The following is a 22528-nucleotide window of genomic DNA, read 5'->3' on the forward strand; positions in this document are numbered from 1 at the left end:
GATAAACATGTGGCTAAGTCAAGAGCGGCCATCTCTCTTTCTCCATATATATGAGTATAATATGTGTGTTTGTGTGTCTACACAAATGTCATCAGGATTATCATGCTATTACTCTTTCGAACTAGGTTAATGCAGTAAGAGGGAAGAGGAGAATGGTAAGAGGAAAAACATGGTGAGAAGAGAAAATTCCTTTTAGTGTTCAAGTTAATAAAATATATGTATGTGTGTGTTTATTTGTGTACACCTAAGGCCATTTAAAAGTCCTCATAAGTTTAAGTTATAGGGCTTCCCTGGTGGCGCAGTGGTTGAGGGTCCGCCTGCCGATGCAGGGGACGCGGGTTCGTGCCCCGGTCCGGGAAGATCCCACGTGCCGCGGAGCAGCTGGGCCCGTGAGCCATGGCTGCTGAGCCTGCGCATCCGGAGCCTGTGCTCCGCAACGGGAGAGGCCACAGCAGTGCGAGGCCCGCGTACCACAAAAAAAAAAAAAAAAAAAGTTTAAGTTATAGAACAGTCAGTCTCATTTTCTTTTTTGAACAACTGAGATTCTTTTCTGGCAACTATGCTCTACACATCGATAAGTAAACTTGACAGGATACATAATTTAAAAGAAGCTGAATCTATAAATGATTTACTTCATTATGTTACAATCTGCACAGAATACCTTAAAAGGAGAACCATAGGGTTTGAATAAAACATAAGAAATCTTTGAACCTTGGAACATTTGTTTAGGACCTTAACCCAAAGAAAAGCTACGGACTGTTACTGCAAACAAACATAATATATTTGAAGTACAAGTTGAGATTGTGACACTCTTATGCCAAAAAAAAGAATAAAAAGCACCAAAATTATGTGGCTCCTAATATTTCTAAAAAATTGAAACATAAATAAGGATGAATCGTGACTCTATCACATTAGCTCCATATGCCATACTCTCCCTCCCAAAAAGATCGTGCTAATAGTTTCTTTCACTCCTTCGGAGCCTATATTCTTCTGCACAGATTCCCTTAAAAACCAAGACAGTCTACTGCATGCATGGTTTGAGAGCAGTTCAGGTCCCTGCCTTTCTTGAGTGAATAGGACTTGGAGGGCAGCTCGCAAAGAAAGAATCCACTAAGGTGAAACCACCCCCATCTGCACCTCTCTCTTCTGCTGCTCTCCACCACTTACAATAAACATTTCACCAATACCCGTGTACCAGGCTTTATTCGTCATCTCCGTGTACTAACGTTTTCTCTTTATGGCAACCCAATGGCATCATTATTATCATTCCTACTTTTTTTTTTTTTTTTTTTTTAGTTTCTGCTTTATAACAAAGTGAATCAGTTATACATATACATATGTTCCCATATCTCTTCCCTCTTGCGTCTCCCTCCCTCCCACCCTCCCTATCCCACCCCTCCAGGCTATCACAGAGCACCGAGCCAATATCCCCGTGCCATGCGGCTGCTTCCCTCTAGCTATCTACCTTACTACGTTTGTTAGTGTGTATATGTCCATGACTCATTCCTACTTTTAAACTGAGGGAACAGAATCAAAGACCATCTAAGCAACTTGCCCAAGGGACTCCACCTATCTCAGCCCTCTGGCTCTCCTCCTTCCTTTTTTATTTCTTTCTGCTACTCTCTTCTTCTATTCCTTCCTCCTTCTTTCTTCATATCTTAATAAACCTTGCCAGTAAAACAAGAGCCTTTAGTCCTTGTGGGAGCAAGGAGTCAAGGAGACAGAAAATATGGGACATTGGTAAAAATGTCCTGGGACGTTTTCACCTGTGGAAAATATTTCGTGATCACTCTAGGCACCTAGAGAAAAACAACAACAAAGATGAGCAGGAGGTAGGAAGGCTCCATGGCCTCAAGTTTATCGACCTCTGAACTTAGAGTTAATGACAGTCCAGATTGTACCTTAAATTATAGAGAAGAAAGGTCAACATTGAGGGTCTCGTGTCATGTTTAGTTATTTTATTGAAGAAAGAAAAACCAAAGTATTCTAAAGCTTATTTAAGAACACATCTAGCACATGAAAAGACAATATAAGAAAAAAGTCAATGGCTGCTATCATGCCTTTAATCTTTCCAAATGTGACTGGTTTCCAGGGTCAGTATGGGATAGTGGTTAGAAGCTCAGCTTCTGAAATGATTCTCCCTGGGTTTCAATCCCCCCAGCACCTCCTAACCCTGTGGCCTTATGCAAGTAACAAACTTTCTGGCCTCGGTTTTCTCCTCCATGAAATGTGGATAATAATGTCCCCACCACAAAATTGTAATGAAGATGTTAATTAGTAAATCTATAAAAAGAGCTTACACAGTACACTATTTTGTTTTATAAAATATAGTATGTTCAAAACATGAATTTCTATCTGCAATCTGGCACTATATCAGAATATTCTAATTTTAGCAAAATGTTCATTATTATAAACATTTAGAATCTCATGATATCCTTTTACTGCTCTTATAAATCATTCTTTACCTTTACATCTTAATTTCTATCAAAGCCCTAATTTTCTCATTCATATACCAAAGGAATCTTAGTTACATTTTTTACAGTGCCCTAAAACAGTCAATCATCATCATCATCATTACATTTAAGGTTTTTAGGTGATACAAAACTGAAGTTCATTCGTAACAATGGCATGATTCAAAACTTACACATGCACTAAACCACCTCAGTTATAATCATTTAAAGAAAAAAAGGCTTAGTTCCAGAGAAGGAGATGCAGGATTTTTAAAGTATTATCACTACCATTGTTTCTGTTATCATTTTTCTAGTTTTGCTTTTGTTTGGTTCCTGCCAGGAGCCGAGCACTAGATGTGTGGCTCTATTTCAGCACCAGGATGCTTGAACAGCGCCATCGTGAGCCTTCTAACCGCTCAGCGGTTTCTAGTTAAATTTATGGGGAGCTGCAAGAGCGAGGAGTTATGGGGATATATGTATATGCATAGCTGATTCACTTTGTTATAAAGCAGAAACTAACACACCATTCTAAAGCAATTATACTCCAATAAAGATGCTTAAAAAATTTTATGCTTAACCTCTGGCACTTTTCACAGAGGGTCCTTTCAGGCAAAACCAGACAAATTTTAGAAAAATAGAGAGCAAAGTAATAAGAACATGTCCTGAATCAATGTATAATAGCCTCAGTGATCCTTTTTTCCTGGAATGGAAAGTAAGTTACATACTGAAAACAGGACGAGCATTCACATATTCAGGTACCAAAGATAGGTAGGTAAATAAATTCCTTCCTCTTTAAATAAAATCATGATCCAAGAAACACTGAGCAGGAGATGACTCTCAAGACTGATTAGATTTTCATTTTTTAAGCTGCGCTTGAGGCAGATAATTAGATCAAGTATTTTTTTTACGTTACCTGGTTGGAATCCTGAAGTCTACCTTCTTTCCCAGTTTGTAAGCCACTTGTAACGCAGTTGACCCCACTACCCTCTGGATAGCTTTTCTAGATGCGGCTTTATCTATCTGGAACTGAGAAATCAGGTCAAACCCTACAGAAAGAGAACGCGAAATAAAAGTCTAAAATGAGATTGGTTTCATTCCTTTCCACAACTTTCCCAAATAAAACATGTATCAGGTAGGTTTATAGAAAACATGCATTGTCAATATGATACACTGATACTCACCTGGTAAATCATCTTGTCCAATCCTGACCTTTGGACAGAGTTCATTTTCACCATTAGCATTTGAATTAACAGGGAACCCTGCAAAAGAGATAACATGTCATCCTACCTCAACCCCTACAGGGATCATGGGGATATATCAATAATAATGAGCTGGGCAACTGTTTAAAGTACAAAGTTATACAAAACATACTAAACTATGCTATATTTACTTACAAGTAGTGTATTTGGCTTTAACTCTATGACTCTATGATTATAATTTATTCATCTTCAACCCATCCTGGAAGTGAGGCAAGGCACAAAGTTGTTTTAATAATTTGTGTTGGGAAAATGTTCCCTTTGGGGAAGTTCAGAATTTGTTCTTTTTGGAACCAGAGCTGCACGATGTTCTGAATGGCACAGTGTCAGAAGACTGTTTGGAAAACTTCTGGTGGTTTGGGCTAGAAGATATTCCTTTAACACCACAAATTTTAGAAATTCTGAGAGAAGCCAGAGAGCCAGTTCAATGGGACTTCTGAAAAGTGAAGTTCTTAAGAATCTTTGTCAAGTTGAGAAAGGAGTTGAGGATGTCTTAGGATTCATTAACCCTAAACAAAATATAGAGGATGCACTTAATTTCATAAATTTATTCTAAGAGATCAAATAAGCGTTCCAACTAGACTATGACCAGCATCTTAGAATAAGGAAGAGTGACAAGACAAAAGAATTGTGAGAATTAAACCCTCAATCACAAGAAGGATGAGAAATCCTAGAATGAAATTGGGTGTTCCTTATTCAAGTGAAAGGTTATAGGGGGGGACAGTTTTTTCAACAACACAGAAGGCTTCTTGTAACTGTCCAACCCCGGTGCCCTGCTGGTCCTCACCTGGTGACAGACACGTCCTAGATTTCAGAAAAAGCATTTTCCAGTTACACAGCTTCGGCCTGGCCATTTCAGTACATCAAACATACTCTTTATATGCCCCCTGACCCCAGATTATTGGCTTCCATCCATCTATCCATCCATCATTACCAATCACCATCTGAACCAGGGAGGCGCTGGGTGAGGCACTGCAGCCCACAGATTAGGTCTCCTGCCCAGCTGTGATCACAGCCAGGACTTTTCCATGTGCAACACTGACCACGGAAAACAAGCTATAGAGCACACCCACGGCCAAGGCAGGGTTGAAGAAGGAGGGTGTGAAGGGTCCTGGATGCCTCACTCAGCCACAGCCCTGCTTGATCCTTTCCAGAACGAGTAACATTGTGAAATCTAGAAACTGTGGCCCTTACTTGGGCGGCGCTTGACAGTTGCGGATGCCCAAGGTCCCACAAAGCTGCATACAAAGAAGAGAAGTGGGATTTTCCTGAGGAGAAGAGAAGAAAAATGACTCAAACAGGAGTCCTTCCGCATGGGGACTGCGTCACTGTTTTAGATATGGCTCACCTGATGACTGCAGGTGACCGGCCCTCAGTCTAGTTTACTTTTTCCATTTTCTTTATTAAATCCGACGAAGAGATTTAACGAGTTCTCACATTTCTGTCTCGCTTTCTCCATACCTACCTGTCTCACTCTTTCTACACCCATATCCTTGTCTCTGCTTTCGTTTATCTTCCTTTTTCTGCATCTCCATTTGGGTGGCTGTCTCTTTCTCCCTCTTTCTCTGGCTCTCTCCTGTCTCTCATTTTTGCTCTTTTCTGTCTCACTCCGTCATCTATCTCTCTGTCTCTCTGCTCTCCCCTCTCCCCTCCTGCCACCACTGCAAAAACACAGACCTTGGGTTCCAAGGATCCCCAGCCCAGTCTCCCCACGACTCTTTTCTGCGTCAAGGTCTTACCAGAAGTTCTTCATTTTCCCGACTGGTTTTCCTTTGTTGCCAACAGTCCCAATGAAGAAGGGGTTGTGGGGAGTCAGTGCCCCCCCGAGACCCCTTCAGTGCCACCCCAGGCCGGCCTTGGTCCCTCCTGCCCCTGTGAGGGCTTAAAGCAAAGGGAGTGAACCAGAGGCATCTGGTGACACTTTAAGCCAAAGCAGAAGGAAGGGGTGGGAAGAGGCCGCCCTGTAAGGCCAGGCCTAGCCAGGGGTGTGTCCCCAAAGCTAACAAGGTTACACTGAAAGAGGGATTAGCAAGGGAATGTTTGCTGAAAAGGAAAAAAAATCAGGATGTGGAGAAATTCACCAGAAAAAATCCAGAAAAGCTGCTATAGGAATACAGTGGAAGCTTTGAGAACTGCTCTAGGAATACACTGCAAGCTTTTGGAGGACTTGGGTAAAGAGGGGCTCCCTGGAAGGCAGGGATGTGGGAATTCATAGGGGCCCTGGTGCCCAGCCAACCTAGGTTTGAATCCCGGTTTGTTCTGAAGCTCTTCAGCTGTTGGCCTCAGGCAAAGTAGTTAATCTGCCTGTAACTTAGTTGCCTTAACTGCAATACAAGTTGAACATAGTTACCCCAAACAATTGTTAAAGAATTAAACAAAATAGAAGAGCCTCACACCTGGCTTTTGAAAACCATCATTATTCCCCATAATCATTGTCATTGTAGCTAACACTTCACCATGTGTGCCGCTCTATTGAAAGTACTTGACGCCTGATAACATTTAATTCTCATTGCACTATAAGGTAAGACTAAAAGGATCTCTATTCTAGAAATGAGACAACTGGGGCACAGAAAATGAAGTAACTTGTAACTTCAAAGTTGCACAGCTAATTTACTCAATACACTGCAAGCTCTCTGTACTTGATGGCTGGAAATCTTGATAAAATGGAACATCAAGCCCAGGTCTTATTTCTTCTTAAACTCTATAGTTACAGCACCAGAGCCGAGCAGAATATCCTCGGAAGTCAGCAACATATTATGCTCTAAAAACAAGTTGAGTTCCAGTTACAAGGAGCACAGACCTGGAGAAAGAGATTTGTATCAGCCCCGTGTCACACATAGCCACCCTCTCCCAGAACCTGAGCAGCTTGAGAGCAAGTCCCTATGCCACCCACTCAGGACGGTCGAGCCCAAAATCAAGGACTTTCAGGGTCGGAGCATCCAATGATCCTAATAAGTCCATGGTATCTAGCATGAAGTTGCTTTGCTTCCTTGACGTTTCTTTAATTTTTAAATTAATTAAACTTTCTATTTCACTGCAAAATAAGCAGTGTTGCTTCTTATGTTTTGTTTGGTGCCCCCCCAAAAAAAAATCCTTTTCTCTTCTGCCTCTCTCAGCTCGCTGGAGGGTTTGTCCTGACAAGTTGGGAGCTAGGCAAACTCCACTGTCCATTTGCGCCCCATCGCTTTTCTGTTCATGACCTATCTGTTGGACCCCTGTCTCCCCCCAGCGTTGGGACATCCATTTCCTCATGTTGTCTGGGGCTTTCCACACGGCCCTGTCATTCTTCTTTCATCTATCAAAGTTGCAGTTTCCTAGGGCAGCCATTCTGGCTGAGTCACAGAATTACAGAGGGTCTTAGCTTATTCTTATAAGTCAGCCAGAGCTTATCTTACATAAATGGAGCAGTTTATTAGCCCAAAGAACTGACCCTCTACTGGTAGGACATCAGAGGAGAAATTGTGCAGCTGGGGACCTCCTGACATCCTGAAATCACACAGGGTAAGCCAGCCCTAGCTCCACAGGGAAAAGGGCCTTTTCCAAAGGGACCCTCTCCACTGAAGTTCTCTATTTGCGATACAGATCCTCTAATATTAATACTCTGGGAAAGAAGAGGCAGATTTCCCTATGGAATTAAGTGTTCGAGAAATCCTTTTGTTAAGTGTTTTAGAGATCTCACCTCTGCTTTCGCCTCCCCCCCCCCCGACTTTGAAGAATCCTCTCCAGCTACGATCTGAAGACAAGTGAGGGAGAGACTTTAATAAAAGATAAAAGAATAGAGAAGAAAATGGGTTTGTTTATAAGTAGTTGGGCTTCTTTCCAGCTTGGCAGTTTTATTTAAGGTGGTAAAGAGCAAGCAACAACTCTATTAAGGAAGAATGTAAATCCAGAGAAAACAAGATATTTTCGTCTCACACACATATTTAGGACAGTTTTTCTCCTCCCCCCACCCCCCTTTTCTCTTAATCATATTTCCTAATATGACATTAGAGTCTCACAGGGAACAGTGCAAACCCCAAGCTATTCCTGTCTGGGTCAGGTTGCATCCTAAAATCATAGGCACACAAGATTTTTTACCATTAACTCTGTTCCCTCACCTTACTTAACAGTTCTGATCCTGAAAAACCATGTGGAAATGAAATCTGGTCAATCATATCAGACTGTAAATGCACTGACAGCTTGATATTTTAAATGATCCATTTTGTAAATGAAAGTATTTGATACAGAGTAACTGGGTTTTTACCCTTCTTTACTCCCTCCCCACCCAGACACACTGTCCTCTACACAACATACATATATACTAATATTTTCCCTTCTATAAACCCAGAATTTTATTTATTTACAGTTTAAATCAGGGAACATCACCACAAATAATCATATGCCTTGATCATCTGCTTTCTTTTACTCAGTTTACTCAGTCACTCAACAAACACTTCTTGAATCACTATGTATCCCGAGTATATGCCACTGCTACCAAGGGCTAGGAGTTGAACAGACAAAAGGATGAATAAACACAACCTTGCCCTGAAGAAGCCCATGGCCCGGTGGGGAATCCAATATAAAAATGACTGCAAGACAGCAAGTGAAAGAGGCTGCAGCATCACTGAAAACAAGTATGAACTCAGTCCAGGAACACTGGGAAATTTTTCATTTAAAAAACCTTTTCTTTTTTTAATTGAAGTAAAATCGGCATGTAACGTTATAGAAGTTTCAGGTGCACAGCTTTATAATTTGGCATCTGTATACACTGCAAAATGATCAACAATGAAGGTCTAGTTACCATCCGTCACCACACAACTGATCCTTCACCCATTTGGCTGACCCCCGAACCCCCTACCCCGTTGGTAATCACTAATTTAGTCTCTGTATCTACGAGTTCATTTTTGTTCTGTTTTCTTTGTTCATTTGTTTGTTTCTTTGTTTGTTTTAGATTCTACATATGAGTGAAATTGTACAGTATTTGTCTTTTTCCTTCTCTGTGTGTGGGTGTGTATATATATATATATATACAATGGAATATATATATATATATATCACATCTTCTTTATCCATCCATCCATTGATGGACATGGGTTATTTTCAAATCTTGACTATTGTAAATAATGCTGCAACAAACATAAGGGTACATATATATTTTTGAATTAGTGGCTGCACCAATTTATAGTCCCACCAACAGTATTAGAGGGTTCCCGTGTCCCCACATCCTTGCCAACACTTGTTATTCTTGTCTTTGAGAATAGCCATTCTAACAGGTGCGTGGTGATAGTTCATTGTGGTTTTGATATGCATCTCCCTGATAATTAGTGATGTTGAATATCTGTTCATGTGTCTGTTGGCCATTTGTATGTATTCTTTGAAAAACGTCTCTTCAGAACCTCTGCCTATTTTTTAATCAGGTTGTTTGGGTTTTTATTGTTGAGTTCTATGAGATCCTGATATATTTTCTATATTAAGTCCTTATCAGATATTTGATTTGCAAATATCTTCTTCCATTCGGTAAGTTACCTTTTAATTTTGATGATGGACTCCTTCACTGTGCAGAAGCTTTTTTGTTTGACATAATCCCATTTGTTTACTTTTGCTTTTGTTTCCCTTGCTTTTGGAGTCAGATCCACAAAAACATCACTAAGTCTGATGTCAAGGAGCTTACCACCTGTGTCTTCTTCTGGGAATTTTATGGCTTCAGGTCTTACATTCAAATCTTTAATCCATTTTGAGGTAATTTTTGTGTGTGGTGTAAGACAGGGGTCCAGTCTCATTCTTCGCATGTTGTTGTCCAGTTTTCTCAACACCATTTACTTAAAAGACTGTCCTTTCTCCATTTTATGTCCCTGGATCCTCTGTCATAAATTAACTGTACATATATGTGTCCATAGAGTTAATGCCAATATCATGCTCTTTGATTACTATAGCTGTGTAGTAAAATCTAAAATCAAGGAGCATGATAACGCCAATTTTATTCTTATTCTCAAGATTGCTTTGGCTTTGGGGGATCTTTTGCGGCTCTGTGCAAATTTTATAATTATTTGTTCTAGTCCTGTGAAAAATGCCATTAGAATCTTAATGGGGATTGCATTGACTTTGTAGATTGCTTTGGATAGTATAGATATTTTCACAATATTAATTCTTCCAACTCATGGGCATGATATATAGTTCCATTGATTTGTGTCTTCTTCAATTTCTTTCATCAGAGACTTATAGTTTTCAGTGTATAGGTCTTTCACCTCCCTGGTTAAATTTCTCCCTAGGTATTTTTTGTTTGTTTTTGATTGAACTGTAAATGGAATTGCTTTCTTGATTTCTTTTTCTGATACTTTGTTATTAGTGTATAGAAACTCCACAGATTTCTGTATATTGATTTTGTGTCCTGCAACTTTACTGACTTCATTTATTAGTTCTAACAGTTTTTCAGTGCAGTATTTAGGATTTTCTATATATAGTATCATGTCATCTGCAAACAGTGACGGTTTTACTTCTTTCTTTCCAGTTAGGATGCTTTTCTTTGTTTGCCTACATAAGGCTTCTGATACTATGTTAAATAAAAGTGGCAAGAGTATGTACCCTTGTCTTGTTCCCAATCTTAGTGGAAAAGCTTTCAACTTTCACCATTGAGCATGTTAGCTGTGGGTTTGTAATATATAGCCTTTATTATATGTTGAGGTATGTTCCCTCTATACCCACTTTTTTTCCCTCCATACCCACCTTGTTGAGAGTTTTTATCATAAATGGATGTAGGATTTTGACAAATGTTTTCTTCTGCATCTACTGAGATGATAGTATGATTTTTATCCCTTGCTTTGTTAATATGGTATGTCATGTTGACTGATTTGCAAATGTTGAACCATCTTTGCATTCCACTTGATCATGATGTGTGATCCTTTTAGTGTATTGTTGAATTTGACTTGCTAATATTTTGTCGACAATATGTGCATCTATATTCATGAAGGATATTAGCCTGTAATTTTCTTTTTTTGTGGTATCCTTGTCTGGTTTTGGTATCAGGGTAATGCTGACCTCATAAAATGAGTTTGGAAGCATTCTCTCCTCTTCAATTTTTTGGAAGCATTTGAGAAGGATAGGTATCAAGTCTTCTTTGAATGTTTGGTAGAATTCACCAGTGAAGACATTTGGTCCTGGACTTTGGTTTACTGGAAGATTTTTGATTACTGATTCAATGTACTTACTTAGTAATAAGTTTATTCCAATTTCTCTTTCTTCATGATGCAATCTTGGCAGATTGTACATTTCTAGGAATTTATCCATTTCTTCTATGTTGTCCAATTTGTTGTCTTATAATTGTTTATAGTAGTCTCTTATGTTCCTTTCTATTTCTGTAGTATCAGTTGTAACTTCTCATCTTTCACTTCTGATTTTATTTGAGGAGTCTCTCCTTTTTATTAATTTGTCTAGCTAAAGGTTTACCAATTTTGTTTATCATCTCAAAGAACCAGCTTTTAGCTTTATTGACCTTTTCTACTGTCTTTTTAGTCTCTATTTCATGTACTTCTGCTGTGATCTTTATTATTTCCTTCCTTCCACTAACTTTGGGCTTCATTTGTTCTTTTTCTATATCCTTTAAGTGTAAAGTTAGATTGTTTATATGAGATCTTTTCTTGTTTCCTGAGATAGGCCTGCATTGCTATGAACATCCCTCTTAGAACCACATATGCTGCATCCCATAGATTTTGGTATGTCATATTTCTGTTTTCATTTTCCTCTACGTATTTTTTAATTTCTTCTTTGATTTCTTCAATGACCCATTGGTTATTCAGTAACATGTTTAATCTCCACATTTCTTTTTCCCAGTTTTCTTCTGGTAATTGATTTCTAGTTTTATACCATAGTGGTCAGAAGATATGCTTGATCAATTTTCTTGAATTTATTGAGACTTCTTTTGTGACCTAACATGTGATCTGTCCTGGAAAATGGTCCATATGTACTGGAGAAGAATGTGTATGCTGCTGCTTTAGGATGGAATGTTCTGTGTATATCTATTAAGTCCATCTGATTTAATGTGTTGTTTAAAGCAAAAGTTTCCTCATTGATTTTCTGTCTAGATGATCTCTATTCATTGATGTAAGTGGGGTGTTAAAGTCCCCTAGTATTATTGTAGTGCTTTCAATTTCTCCCTTTAGGTTCATTAATTTTCATTTTATATATTTTGGTGTTCCTATGTTGGGTGCATATATATGTATAAATGTTATATCTTCTTGCTGAATTGCCCCTTTATCAATATGTAATGCCCTTCTTTGTCTTTTATTACAGTCTTTGTTTTAAAGTCTATTTTGTCTGATATGAATATATCTATGTCAGCTTTTTTTTCCTTTCCATTGTCATGTAATATCTTTGTCCATCTCTTCACTTTCAGTTGAGTGTGTCCTTACTTTTGAAGTGAGTCTGTCATAGGCAACATATAAATGGGCCTTGGGTTTTTACCCATTTAGCCACTTTATGTTTTTTGATTGGAGAATTTAGTCCATTTACATTTTAAGTAATTATTGATAGGTATGTATTTACTGCCATCTTGTTAATTTTTTCTGGCCATTTTTGTAGTTCTTCTCTGTTCCTTTCTTCTTTCTTCCCTTGGGGTTTGATGACTTTTTTAGGGTAATGTTTAGGTTCCTTTCTCATTTTTTGTGTGTGTATTTACTATACCTTTTTGATTTGTTGTTACCGTGGGTTTCATCTATAATATTCTATGCATATAATGGCCTGTTTTAAGTTGATAACAACTTAAATTTGAACACATTCCACAACTTTATGTTTTTACTTCCCCCACCATGTTTTATATTTTTGACATCACCTTTTATATGTTTTCATTTAATGCATCCTTAGCTAAGTATTGTAGTTTCAGTTTATTTTACTACTTTTGTCTCTTAACCTTCATACTTGCTTTATAAGTGATTGATCCATTACCTTTACTATAAAACTACGTTTTCTAGTGAAATTTTTACTTTGGTATGTTTCTTTGCTATTAATTAGTGCCATTTCTTTTTAGATCAAAGAAGTCCCTTTAATATTTTTCATAAGACCGGTTTAGTGGTGATGAACTTCTTTAGCATTTGCTTATCTGGAAAACTTTTAATCTCTCCTTTAATTCTGAATGATAACTTGCCAGGTAGAGAATTCTTTTTTAAGGTTTTTTTCCTTTGGACACTTGGAATATGTCATGCCACTTCATTTTGGCCTTCAAAATTTCTGCTGAAAAATCTGCTGTTAGTAGTCTTATGGGATTTCCCTTGTACATAACAAGGTATTTTTCTTTTGCTGCTTTTAAAATTCTCTCTTTAACTTATATCATTTTCATTATAATGTGTCTTAGTGTGGAGCTCTGTGGGTTCAACTTGTTTGGAAGTCTCTAGGGTTCCTGGACCTTGATGTCTGGTTCCTTCCCAAGATTAAGGAGGTTTTCAGCCATTTTTTCTTGAAGGAAGTTTTATGGCCCTCTTTCTCTTTTCCACTTGGAGCCACTAAAATGTGAATGCTATTTCTGCTTGATGTTGTCCCAAAGTTCCCTTAAGGTATCTTTACTTTTTAAAATTCTTTTTTTCTTTTTGCTGCTCTAAGTGAGTTCCATTACTTTGTCTTACAGCTCACTGGTCCATTCTTCTGCTTTATTCAGTCTGCTATTGAATCCCTCTAGTGTATTTTTCAGTTCAGTTTTTGTATTCTTCTGTTCTGTAACTGCTGTTTGGTACTTTCTTATATTTTCTGTCTCTTTGTTGAAATTCTCGCTATGATCATCAATTCTTCTCCCAAGTTCAGTGAGTATCCCTATGACCAATACTTTGAACTCTTTATCAGGTGGATTGCTGATCTCCATGTTATTAAGATTTTTTTCTGAGGTTTTGTCTTGTTCTTTCATTCAAAACTTATTCCTCTGTCTCCTCATTTTGCCTGACTCTCTGTGCTTGTTTTTATGTATTAGGCAAATCAGCTACTTCTCCCAATCTTGAAGGCCTGGGTAGGAGATGTCCCATGGGGCCCAAAAGCACAGTCTCCCCTGGCCACCAGAGCTGGGTGCTCAAGGGGCGTCCCTGGTGTAGTCTGGGCATGCCCACTTACTGTGGCATGGGTATGGGGGGTGCTGTCATCTAGTTCAGCTGTGACATGCAGCTGTGGCATGGGGATGGGTGGGGGTCTCAGCAGGGTGCACCTCTCAGCACTAGCACATTAGAGGGAGAGTTACAAAGTGGCTCCCACCAACATTGGCGTTAGTAAGGTAGATTAAGATCACAGGATGTTACTCACCTGTGTGTCTTTCCCAGGGAGAGTCCCAGCAGGTCCCTGCCTCTCCAGCTCATGCCTTAAGATTAGTAAGTGGGTCTCCCTCACATATGGTCCAGGCAGTTTTCAAACTGGTGTTTTCCACTCTGGATCCCCGGGTGACTGAGTCTGCGCAGGAGCCCTTCTTCCCCTACAGTACTATGGTTTTCCTGGACATAATCCCCATTGTTTTTCAAACCCAGGCATTTGGGGGCTTCATCTGTCCTGTACAGGACCTAAGGGTTGGAGTTCCTGATGTGGAACACAAAGCCCTCACTCCTTATGGGAAAATTCCACATTTTCTTAAATACCTCTCAATTTTGGATCACTGTTCCTAGAGTGGGGTTTTGTGTGTGTGAGAGAGATTGTGTCTCTGATCCTCTTACCCATCTCAATGCTGCCCTTTCATTCCTTATTGTGGAGGCTCTGTTCATCCAGTCTTCAGGTCTTTTTCAGAGGAAACTATTCCACGTATAGTTGTTGATTTCTTGTGTCCGATGGACGAGGTGAACTCAGGATCTCCTTACACCACCATCTTGAACCAGGAACTGTCAAGGAGGTGAAATCTTAAAGAATGAATAGATGCCTACCAAGAGAAAAAACAGGTACAGTGCATTTGGGGCAGAAGAAACAACAGATACCATGACAAAAAGGTAGAGGAGTATACTTCAGGAACCATAAGTTTAGTTCTGGAACTCTCACTTGGTAAATACTTATTGGTGACTTTTCTACCATGAGCCCTGAATGGATCTCAGCTCACAAATATGGCAGAGCAAGACCAGGTGCCTGCCCCATGGAGCTTACATGCTTCTGGGGAGACAGATACTAAATATGTTTATAAGAAGAAACAGGATAATTTCAGTTGGAACTATTATTTTTTAAAAATTTTAAAAAGGGTAAAGTGTGCTAGAGGAAGGGAAGGGTGGGTTTAGAGGCTGATCTAGACTGAGCTGTCAGAGAAGGCTTATCTGAGATGGTAAATTTTAACTCAGACAAGATGAGAATGAGGAGGTAAGACTGATGGGTGGAACATTGGAAAAGGACTGGGTGGGGAAGTAGAAGTTTGAGTAGCTGAGTAGATGGTGATTCTTTTAAAATGACAGTTAGAAGGACCATGAGGGAGGAGATGAGTAGGGGATCTTGAAAATCTTTGAGTTTGGACTTCATTCTGGCTGTTAAGCAAATGAGTGAAGAGTTTGAGGCCAAGAATGACTTTTCAGATGTGTCTTCAGAAAGATGGTTCTGGCATTTCTGGAAAGATGGATTGAATGGATTTGATAAATATGCATACATACGACTGAAACAAGAGTTTCAGAAAATAGTACTTACCCACGTAAGTGTGGTGCACTCTATTTTCTGTTTTATTCTATTACATTTTTTAGTGATGTGATCAACTCAATAAATTGATTTCAGGACCACCTTATGCATTGCAACCCATGGTTTGAAAAACATTGGGTTAGAATATAGCTGCCCTAGAAATGCCAAGAGGTAGCTTTCTTCTTATTTCCCAGTACAGGGCACACTAGTTGGGATGCCCCATAAAACTCATGAATGGTAGAACAAGTTCCTCAGTTTTAACACGACTATATTTTTTAGAAAGTATTCTTTTGAAGTTCCCATTAACTTATAGCATTCATTAAAGATGCCACGACTCCCATTATTAATTACATTATAGAGTAAAACAAAGAAGAGGCACTTTAAAAACTAGCTTCCTAATAGTATCTAGGCTTAAGTTTTCTTCCGTCTCTCTTGTCTTTAAAAATAAAAGACCCAAAACGCCTAAGGGCACGTGTCAGTTGTGTGAGGATGCCACAAATCAGATACAGCAAGGGCCGGAAATTTATCAGAGAAATCTGGCTGAGAGCCTGATTAACAATCAGAGAGTTGCTAAAACTAGGACTCCCACAGTTTTGCATTGGGTTCAGTTTTTACTGTAAAGAAATTTCACCACAATCAAAGCTCTGTTTTGAATCTGCTTATTTTGGTTCTATACTTGTAATTGTAGCCTAATCATATATAGCAAGCAAATAGAGCCCCATGATGACAGCCATTTCTCTCTGAAATCACTCGCAGATAAATGTGTCCTTGCCATAGACCATTAATACAACAATGTGCTATTTAACATACACCCCATCCCTATCCCCAAGCCTTTCAGTGTGTTACTTTTGTTTCCTCTAAAATATGAGAATTTCCCTTTCTCCAAGAAAGAGAAAAATCAATTCTCCTCCACCATGTGTGGGCTTCCAACACATATTGCTACATCTGCTGCCTTGTGGATCTTCAGTTTGTAGCAGCTGATTGTCCTGAGCCTCTTTTTCTACTTCCAAGAAACTTCATATTCTGGTACCTCAGCATGTTCTTTGACATACTGTAATCTCCTTCTCTAACAGTTGTTCCCAAAGCTACACCAGAACCAGCTGGATGGCTTGTTAAAAACACATCAAGGGCTCCACCCACCAGAGTTTCTGATTCAGAAGATTTCAGGTGGGCCTGAGAATTTACATTTCTAGCAAGGTCCCGGGTGCCACTGGTTCTACTGGTCAAGAAAGGCTGCTCATAAAAGTAATGGTTTCACAGCTCACCCTTCCCCCTCCTCATATCCTCAAGTCCGTTCTCTAGTAGGTCTGTGTCTTTATTCCTGTCTTACCCCTAGGTTCTTCATGACATTTTTTTTTCTTAGATTCCATATATATATGTGTTAGCATACGGTATTTGTCTTTCTCTTTCTGACTTACTTCACTCTGTATGACAGACTCTAGGTCTATCCACCTCATTACAAATAGAGGCATGGACATATATACACTACCGAACGTAAGGTAGATAGCTAGTGGGAAGCAACCGCATAGCACAGGGAGATCAGCTCAGTGCTTTATGACCGCTTGTAGGGGTGGGATAGGGGGAGTTGGAGGGAGGGAGACACAAGAGGGAAGAGATATGGGAACATATGTATATGTATAACTGATTCACTTTGTTATAAAGCAGAAACTAACACACCATTGTAAAGCAATTATACCCCAATAAAGATGTTAAAATAAATAAATAAAGACCATATATTAACCTTAAAAAAAAAAAGTAATGGTTTCAGCTCCATTAAGCTACCCCTCCTTTTTACAGCTGATATTGACTGTAGCATTTAATAATTTTTAAAATAATTATCAGTTGAACTCATAAGACCTACAGGAACTTTCATGATCATGAAAAAAAAACTGTACTAATTTCCTTACTGGATATGTATTAAAGAAATGTACTTGAAATTAAATGAAGTACAGGAAACCAAGCCTTCCCTTCTGTACTATTATCAACTATCAACCAAAAACTAGAAAGTGTGTTCCTGAATTCCATGTTACCCTTTATCAATATATATAGAAAGATCCTTGATTCTGAATTGTTCTTCCTCTTTTATGAAAGAAGCCTTAAATAAACATTGTTTAACGTTGCATCCCAAGAAATTTTATATGGATTCACTAGCTTCCACACTCTGGGAAAATGTTTTGTCTGCACTAGATGGCAGTGTAATCCTGAAATTTGAAACCAAAGCTAAGGCATCGGACTAGAATCTGATTTCCGGTCTTTAAGTAGATAACTTTGATTTTATACAAATATTCCATTCATGGTTATTTCCATATGTATATATTGGAGTATTATAATTGATTCCATTTTGGGATTGTTCTCAGAATAAATGCACAAATACAATGCGCTCTGATTGTTCAGAAAGTCTTTTGAAAGAGAAAGACATTAAATGAACAATTAAATTTAACTCTGCCCCAAGAGGTGAGCCATCCACTCTGTCCCCCTCACCACCACCAAACTGAGCCTTACAACTAAGCAGGCCATCCCCAAGGTTAAGAGTATGGGCTCTGAAACCAAACCAGTTAGGCTCAACTCAGCACTACCCCCTTCTAGCTGGGAAACCCCGAAGAGTTCGCTAATCTCCCTGTGACTCAGTTTCCTCATGGTGTCGATATGAATTATAAAAGCATCCACCTTATAGGTATATTTTAAGGGTTAAACCGGAGTTTAACATGGTGCCTGGAACTCAATAAATTTCAGCTACAAATGTTTTTGTTACTGTAACTCACTCTCCAAAACATAATTCTCCCACTCAGTCCCACTCTGCTGGGGCCAGCGGTGGCTAATTGAGATCTCCTTAGAAAAGCTTTCCCTGTGTGGGGTGTACGGTTGTGCTAGAAGCTGAAAACTCCCAGGCAATGTACAACTACTGGAAAACCCACCTACAGCTCTCAAAGTAAACCAATCGGAAGCCCCCTCCTCCCTGCCATACTCACATCTTTGGCTGTTTGCTACATGTTTATGATTCTTCCTCCTACAAAACTGCCCTTACTAAGCCCTGTAAGCTCAGTTCGGCATCAATAAAACCTTCTCTTTCATAATGCTGTGTGGTTCTTCAAGAACATCTATCATCATAATCTCCTTTGTATCTCACAACAAGCCAACAAGATAGACGTGACCATCCTGTTTTCCTGGTGAAGATGGAAGACAGCTGCCTAAGTTCATGGTGACAACGGAGGTACCCAAGTCTATTGACTGAATCTGAAACAGATACAACAATGAAACTGCTGCTTACTATATACATATATATCTATATCTATGTCTGTATATAATCGGTTTCTTCATTTTTAGAAGCAATATGTGATCATTATAGAAAAGTAGAAAATATAGACATAGAGAAAGAAAAAAGGAAAAAAAATCACTCAGTGAGACAACTCACTATTACCATTTTAGGATATTTTTTCCCATTCCTTTTCTATGCGCAAGTTGTGATCATATTCTACATAGTTTCACAACCTCTGTAAATACACGTCACGAAGAGCGTAGCATTTTCTTTCCCCAAATTTAAATGCAATGATGTGGCATGTACAGAATAGAAAGCAAAGCCCAGGTGTAAGAACTTAGCCCTGAAGTCAAGGTTACACCTGTTAATTCTAACTGCTGTAACCTCTAAAGAACAACTGTACAGAAAGGACCATTGAGTAACTGGGGCAGATTCTTCCAGCAGCTCATGGTTTTTGAAAGACATTCCTTTTCTCACCCAAAGCCCTGTGGGACCATAAACTCACAACCAACTGACTAACCACAAAGCAGCAGAGGTGTGGCAGGCATTCCAGAGGCAGCAGGGCCACCGCAGGGGAGCCATGCTTCCTGCCATTCCTGCATTTCAAATATCCCTGAAGCCACGACTGATGCCAGGAATAGCAATGGTAACTGACACAGGGGCAGGTGATAAAGAGTCTTTGTCGTTAAGGGCTGACCTTAGAGCCCCCGCAAGCTGAAAGGGCTCTAGCATTAGCACAGTGATTCCAGGCAGCCGTCTGTCCAGAATGGACCAGAGGAGTGGACAGGTGGGCAGGGAGTACAGAGATGCTGGCAGCGGTTCAGGATCAGAGGCACTGGTGTCATCCCAGTCTGTCTGGACCAAGGGCTTCTCCCAGGCTTCCGGGGCTTTTTCTAGAAGTGCAAAATAAGGAGGATATGGGAGAAGGGATCCCTCTACCATGCCGGGAACTGCTTCATGTTTTAAAAAGACATCATCCCCTTCAGTCTACACGACTCACTGCTATTTTATAGGGGAGGTGAGTGAGGTTCAAAGATGTTAGAAAACTTGCTAAGGGACACAGATGGCATGCCAAACCTAAGTTTGGTTTATCTGACACCAAAGCCAATGTTCTTCCTATAATTTGTTGTTTCTGGGTCCACACACACACACACACACACACACACACTCACACACATGCACAGTAAGCTTAAGTACATTTTCCATCTCACTGTGCATCTAATCCTTCACGATTATTTTCCTTTCTTCATAAAGCCCCAAGTTTACAGGGTAGTATAATTACTTCCCTGTTTCCCTCATTTGTCCATATTTTAAAAAGTAGAGATATAATCTATATTGGAAATTTTTTAAATGAGTAAATAAACCCCAAGCTAAGAACTCCTTCAAGAGCTGATAGGATTTGCCCTTGCACAGGTCAACAACGTGATGCCCTAATTGGGTGAGCTGCGTCCAAAGGTTTGCATCACCGGTGCTTTCCTAAAAACTACAAAAAGTAGTGGTAAAGGTCTTTTCTGTATTTTCATATGGTTCTATTCATATCAAAATTTGTCTCAAATTTTAAACTCTTACAGGTTAGGGACCTCGATTATTTATCATCTCTCCTCCTTTATGACCTACTGCAGCCAGCGTTCGTATATACTTCATCACTCAGAACTTCAAGCAACACCATATTTAAAGCACAGTGCTGGGTACTAAGGAAATTTTAGAGCCAAATAACACTTTATCTGCCCTCGAGGAAGAAGGACACACACACACACACATACACACACACACACACACACACACACACACACACACACACACATCCCAAAGCTGTGACGCACGCTTTGGCCTAAAAGGACCCCTGAATGAAAATAAGTAGAACCACAAAGTGTTCTAGAGACAGAAAGGTAAAACTAACAGATACTGTCTAGAAAGATTCAAGAGCATTTCACAGAGGAAAGTGACATTTTAACATGACCTTGAGGGACGAATCAGATTTTACGGGCAGAAAGGGTGACAAGGCAGTTGGAATAAGGAGAACAAAACCTCAGAGGCATCATGATGTGAGGCATGTATTTAATTATGTCAAAGACATGACTTCACTTTTTGAAAATATTATTTGTGTGTCATTATGAACCCGGGGGTTGAGAAAACTAGTCATTAAACCCCACTTGGTAAATAAATAAATAAGGGCTCTAACAATGTTTATGACTGTCTTCTATTAAGCTGCCTATCACATTCCTATTTTGTCACTGGAAGACAAATCAGCAACCCATTTGCTGTCATGGAAAAGGTAGAAGTAAGAGTTTCAGTGGTAGGGTGGCACAGTTCCAGGAGAAACTTCCTGTCATCTGCAAAGGCTTCTCAGTTTGAGAATTTCGTCAAGACAAAAGGAAGATCAGGTGCCTGATGCCAGGAGCGAGGGTAAGGGAGGGACGATGTCTTCACTAGGACACACAAGTTATTTGCTACCACTTAAAGTACAGCTTACGTTTTCCCTTTAATATCAGTATTAGGCTACGAAGCCTGCCTTAAGTCAGGGGCTAGGGAGGGTCGATGGCATAACCAGTAAGCAATGCTCTCACTTCCTTGGGGGAAAGCAAACCAGTAAATAAAGATCTACATTACTTTAAAAACTAACCGTCCAAGAGAATCCTGGGTACACACTAAGCGATGGCTTCAGCCTGCAAGAGCGAGGGCACACAGCCGAGATCGGGAGATGCGCTGTGTGCAGGGAAAAGATCTGAAATTGAAGCTGCTCTGAATGGTGGAATAAGCTCTGGAGTGACGCTCAAACGGGAGACGGGGAAGAGGCAGAGTGGAGCCAGAGCAACCCCAGTGGAAATCAGCATGCCCGTGGCGGATCTCCTAAAACCTATTCAGTCAAGCAGAACAAAATAATAAAGAAGCAACAAAAGAATAAATGACCCAGAATTATTGGCCTCTCCAAGCAGAACTTGCTACGGAGCATTGGTTGCAGGAGCAGATGTGGAGAAACTGCAGCCCCACCAGGCTTTCATCACTTGTAGATGCTCTTACAAGCTTTGTCAGCTGACGGGATACTGCCGAAAGCCAGAAGAACGTGTGAAACATTATTCAAGAATCGCAGGAATCTGTCTCTTGGTACAATACTGGGAAATGTCATTTGGCTACAGATTTGTACCATAATAAAGTTGTCCGTAAATACACACTATAAACACAGACGGCAAGAAATAAATAACTTTGATGTTATATCCAGAGGCTAAATGACAGATCCTTGGTGTGTTATTGTGAGACGTTATTTTAAAAGAAAATCCACGAACTTAGGTGACCCTCACTGGACTATAAATAACCATAAAAAGGGTTTTTTTTTTTTAAAGAGACTGAAAGATTATTAAAAACCCTCAGGGTTTTGCTGTGTTGCCCACAAAGCCCACCATATTCATTTCTATCGTTCTGTGTCCAGAGTCACACTGACAACAAATTCAACTGTAACTTGTATACTTGCCATGCATGAGTTTCCTTTAAAAATATATGTTTCCTGCCAAGCCTAAGTACCACTATTTTCTCAAATGAGAAATAGTGAAAGTAATCTTAATACAAGATTTTTCCCTTCAGGGACTATAGCCTCCCTCTGAGCGCCCTTCTATAGCACACTTCCCAGCCCTTCTCTGCAAGCCTCCATCCCTCCACGAAGCACCTCCCACCCTGGACCTCAAGCCAGGTGTTCTGCATTCTTTTTTTTTTTTTTTGAGGGTTTTTTATTTTTATCTTTTTAAAAAAATCTTTATTGGAGTATAATTGCTTTACAATCGTGTATTAGTTTCTGCTTTATAACAAAGTGAATCCACTATATATGTACATATATCCCATATCTCTTCCCTCTTGTATCTCCTTTCCTCCCACCCTCTCTATCCCACCCTTCTAGGTGGTCACAAAGCACCAAGCTGATCTTCTTGTGCTATGCGGCTGCTTCCCACTAGCTATCTATTTTACGTTTGGTAGTGTATATAAGTCCATGC

General features: G+C 39.6%; 1 protein-coding gene across 1 annotated transcript in view; it reads right to left on the reverse strand.

The window, feature by feature from the left end:
• COL9A1 (collagen type IX alpha 1 chain) overlaps positions 1–5459 on the reverse strand; it is an 84058-nt gene extending 78599 nt beyond the window's left edge. The window contains exons 1-4 of the mRNA XM_033867390.2: positions 5446–5459; positions 4901–4974; positions 3632–3709; positions 3364–3496 (exon numbers count right to left, since the gene is read on the reverse strand). Coding sequence (XP_033723281.1) covers positions 3364–3496; positions 3632–3709; positions 4901–4974; positions 5446–5459 — 299 coding nt within the window. The remainder of the gene's footprint in view (positions 1–3363; positions 3497–3631; positions 3710–4900; positions 4975–5445) is intronic.
• Positions 5460–22528: the final 17069 nt, after the last annotated feature.

The sequence above is a fragment of the Tursiops truncatus genome, chromosome 12 (genome assembly GCF_011762595.2).
Source record: "Tursiops truncatus isolate mTurTru1 chromosome 12, mTurTru1.mat.Y, whole genome shotgun sequence".
Lineage (NCBI taxonomy): Eukaryota > Metazoa > Chordata > Mammalia > Artiodactyla > Delphinidae > Tursiops > Tursiops truncatus.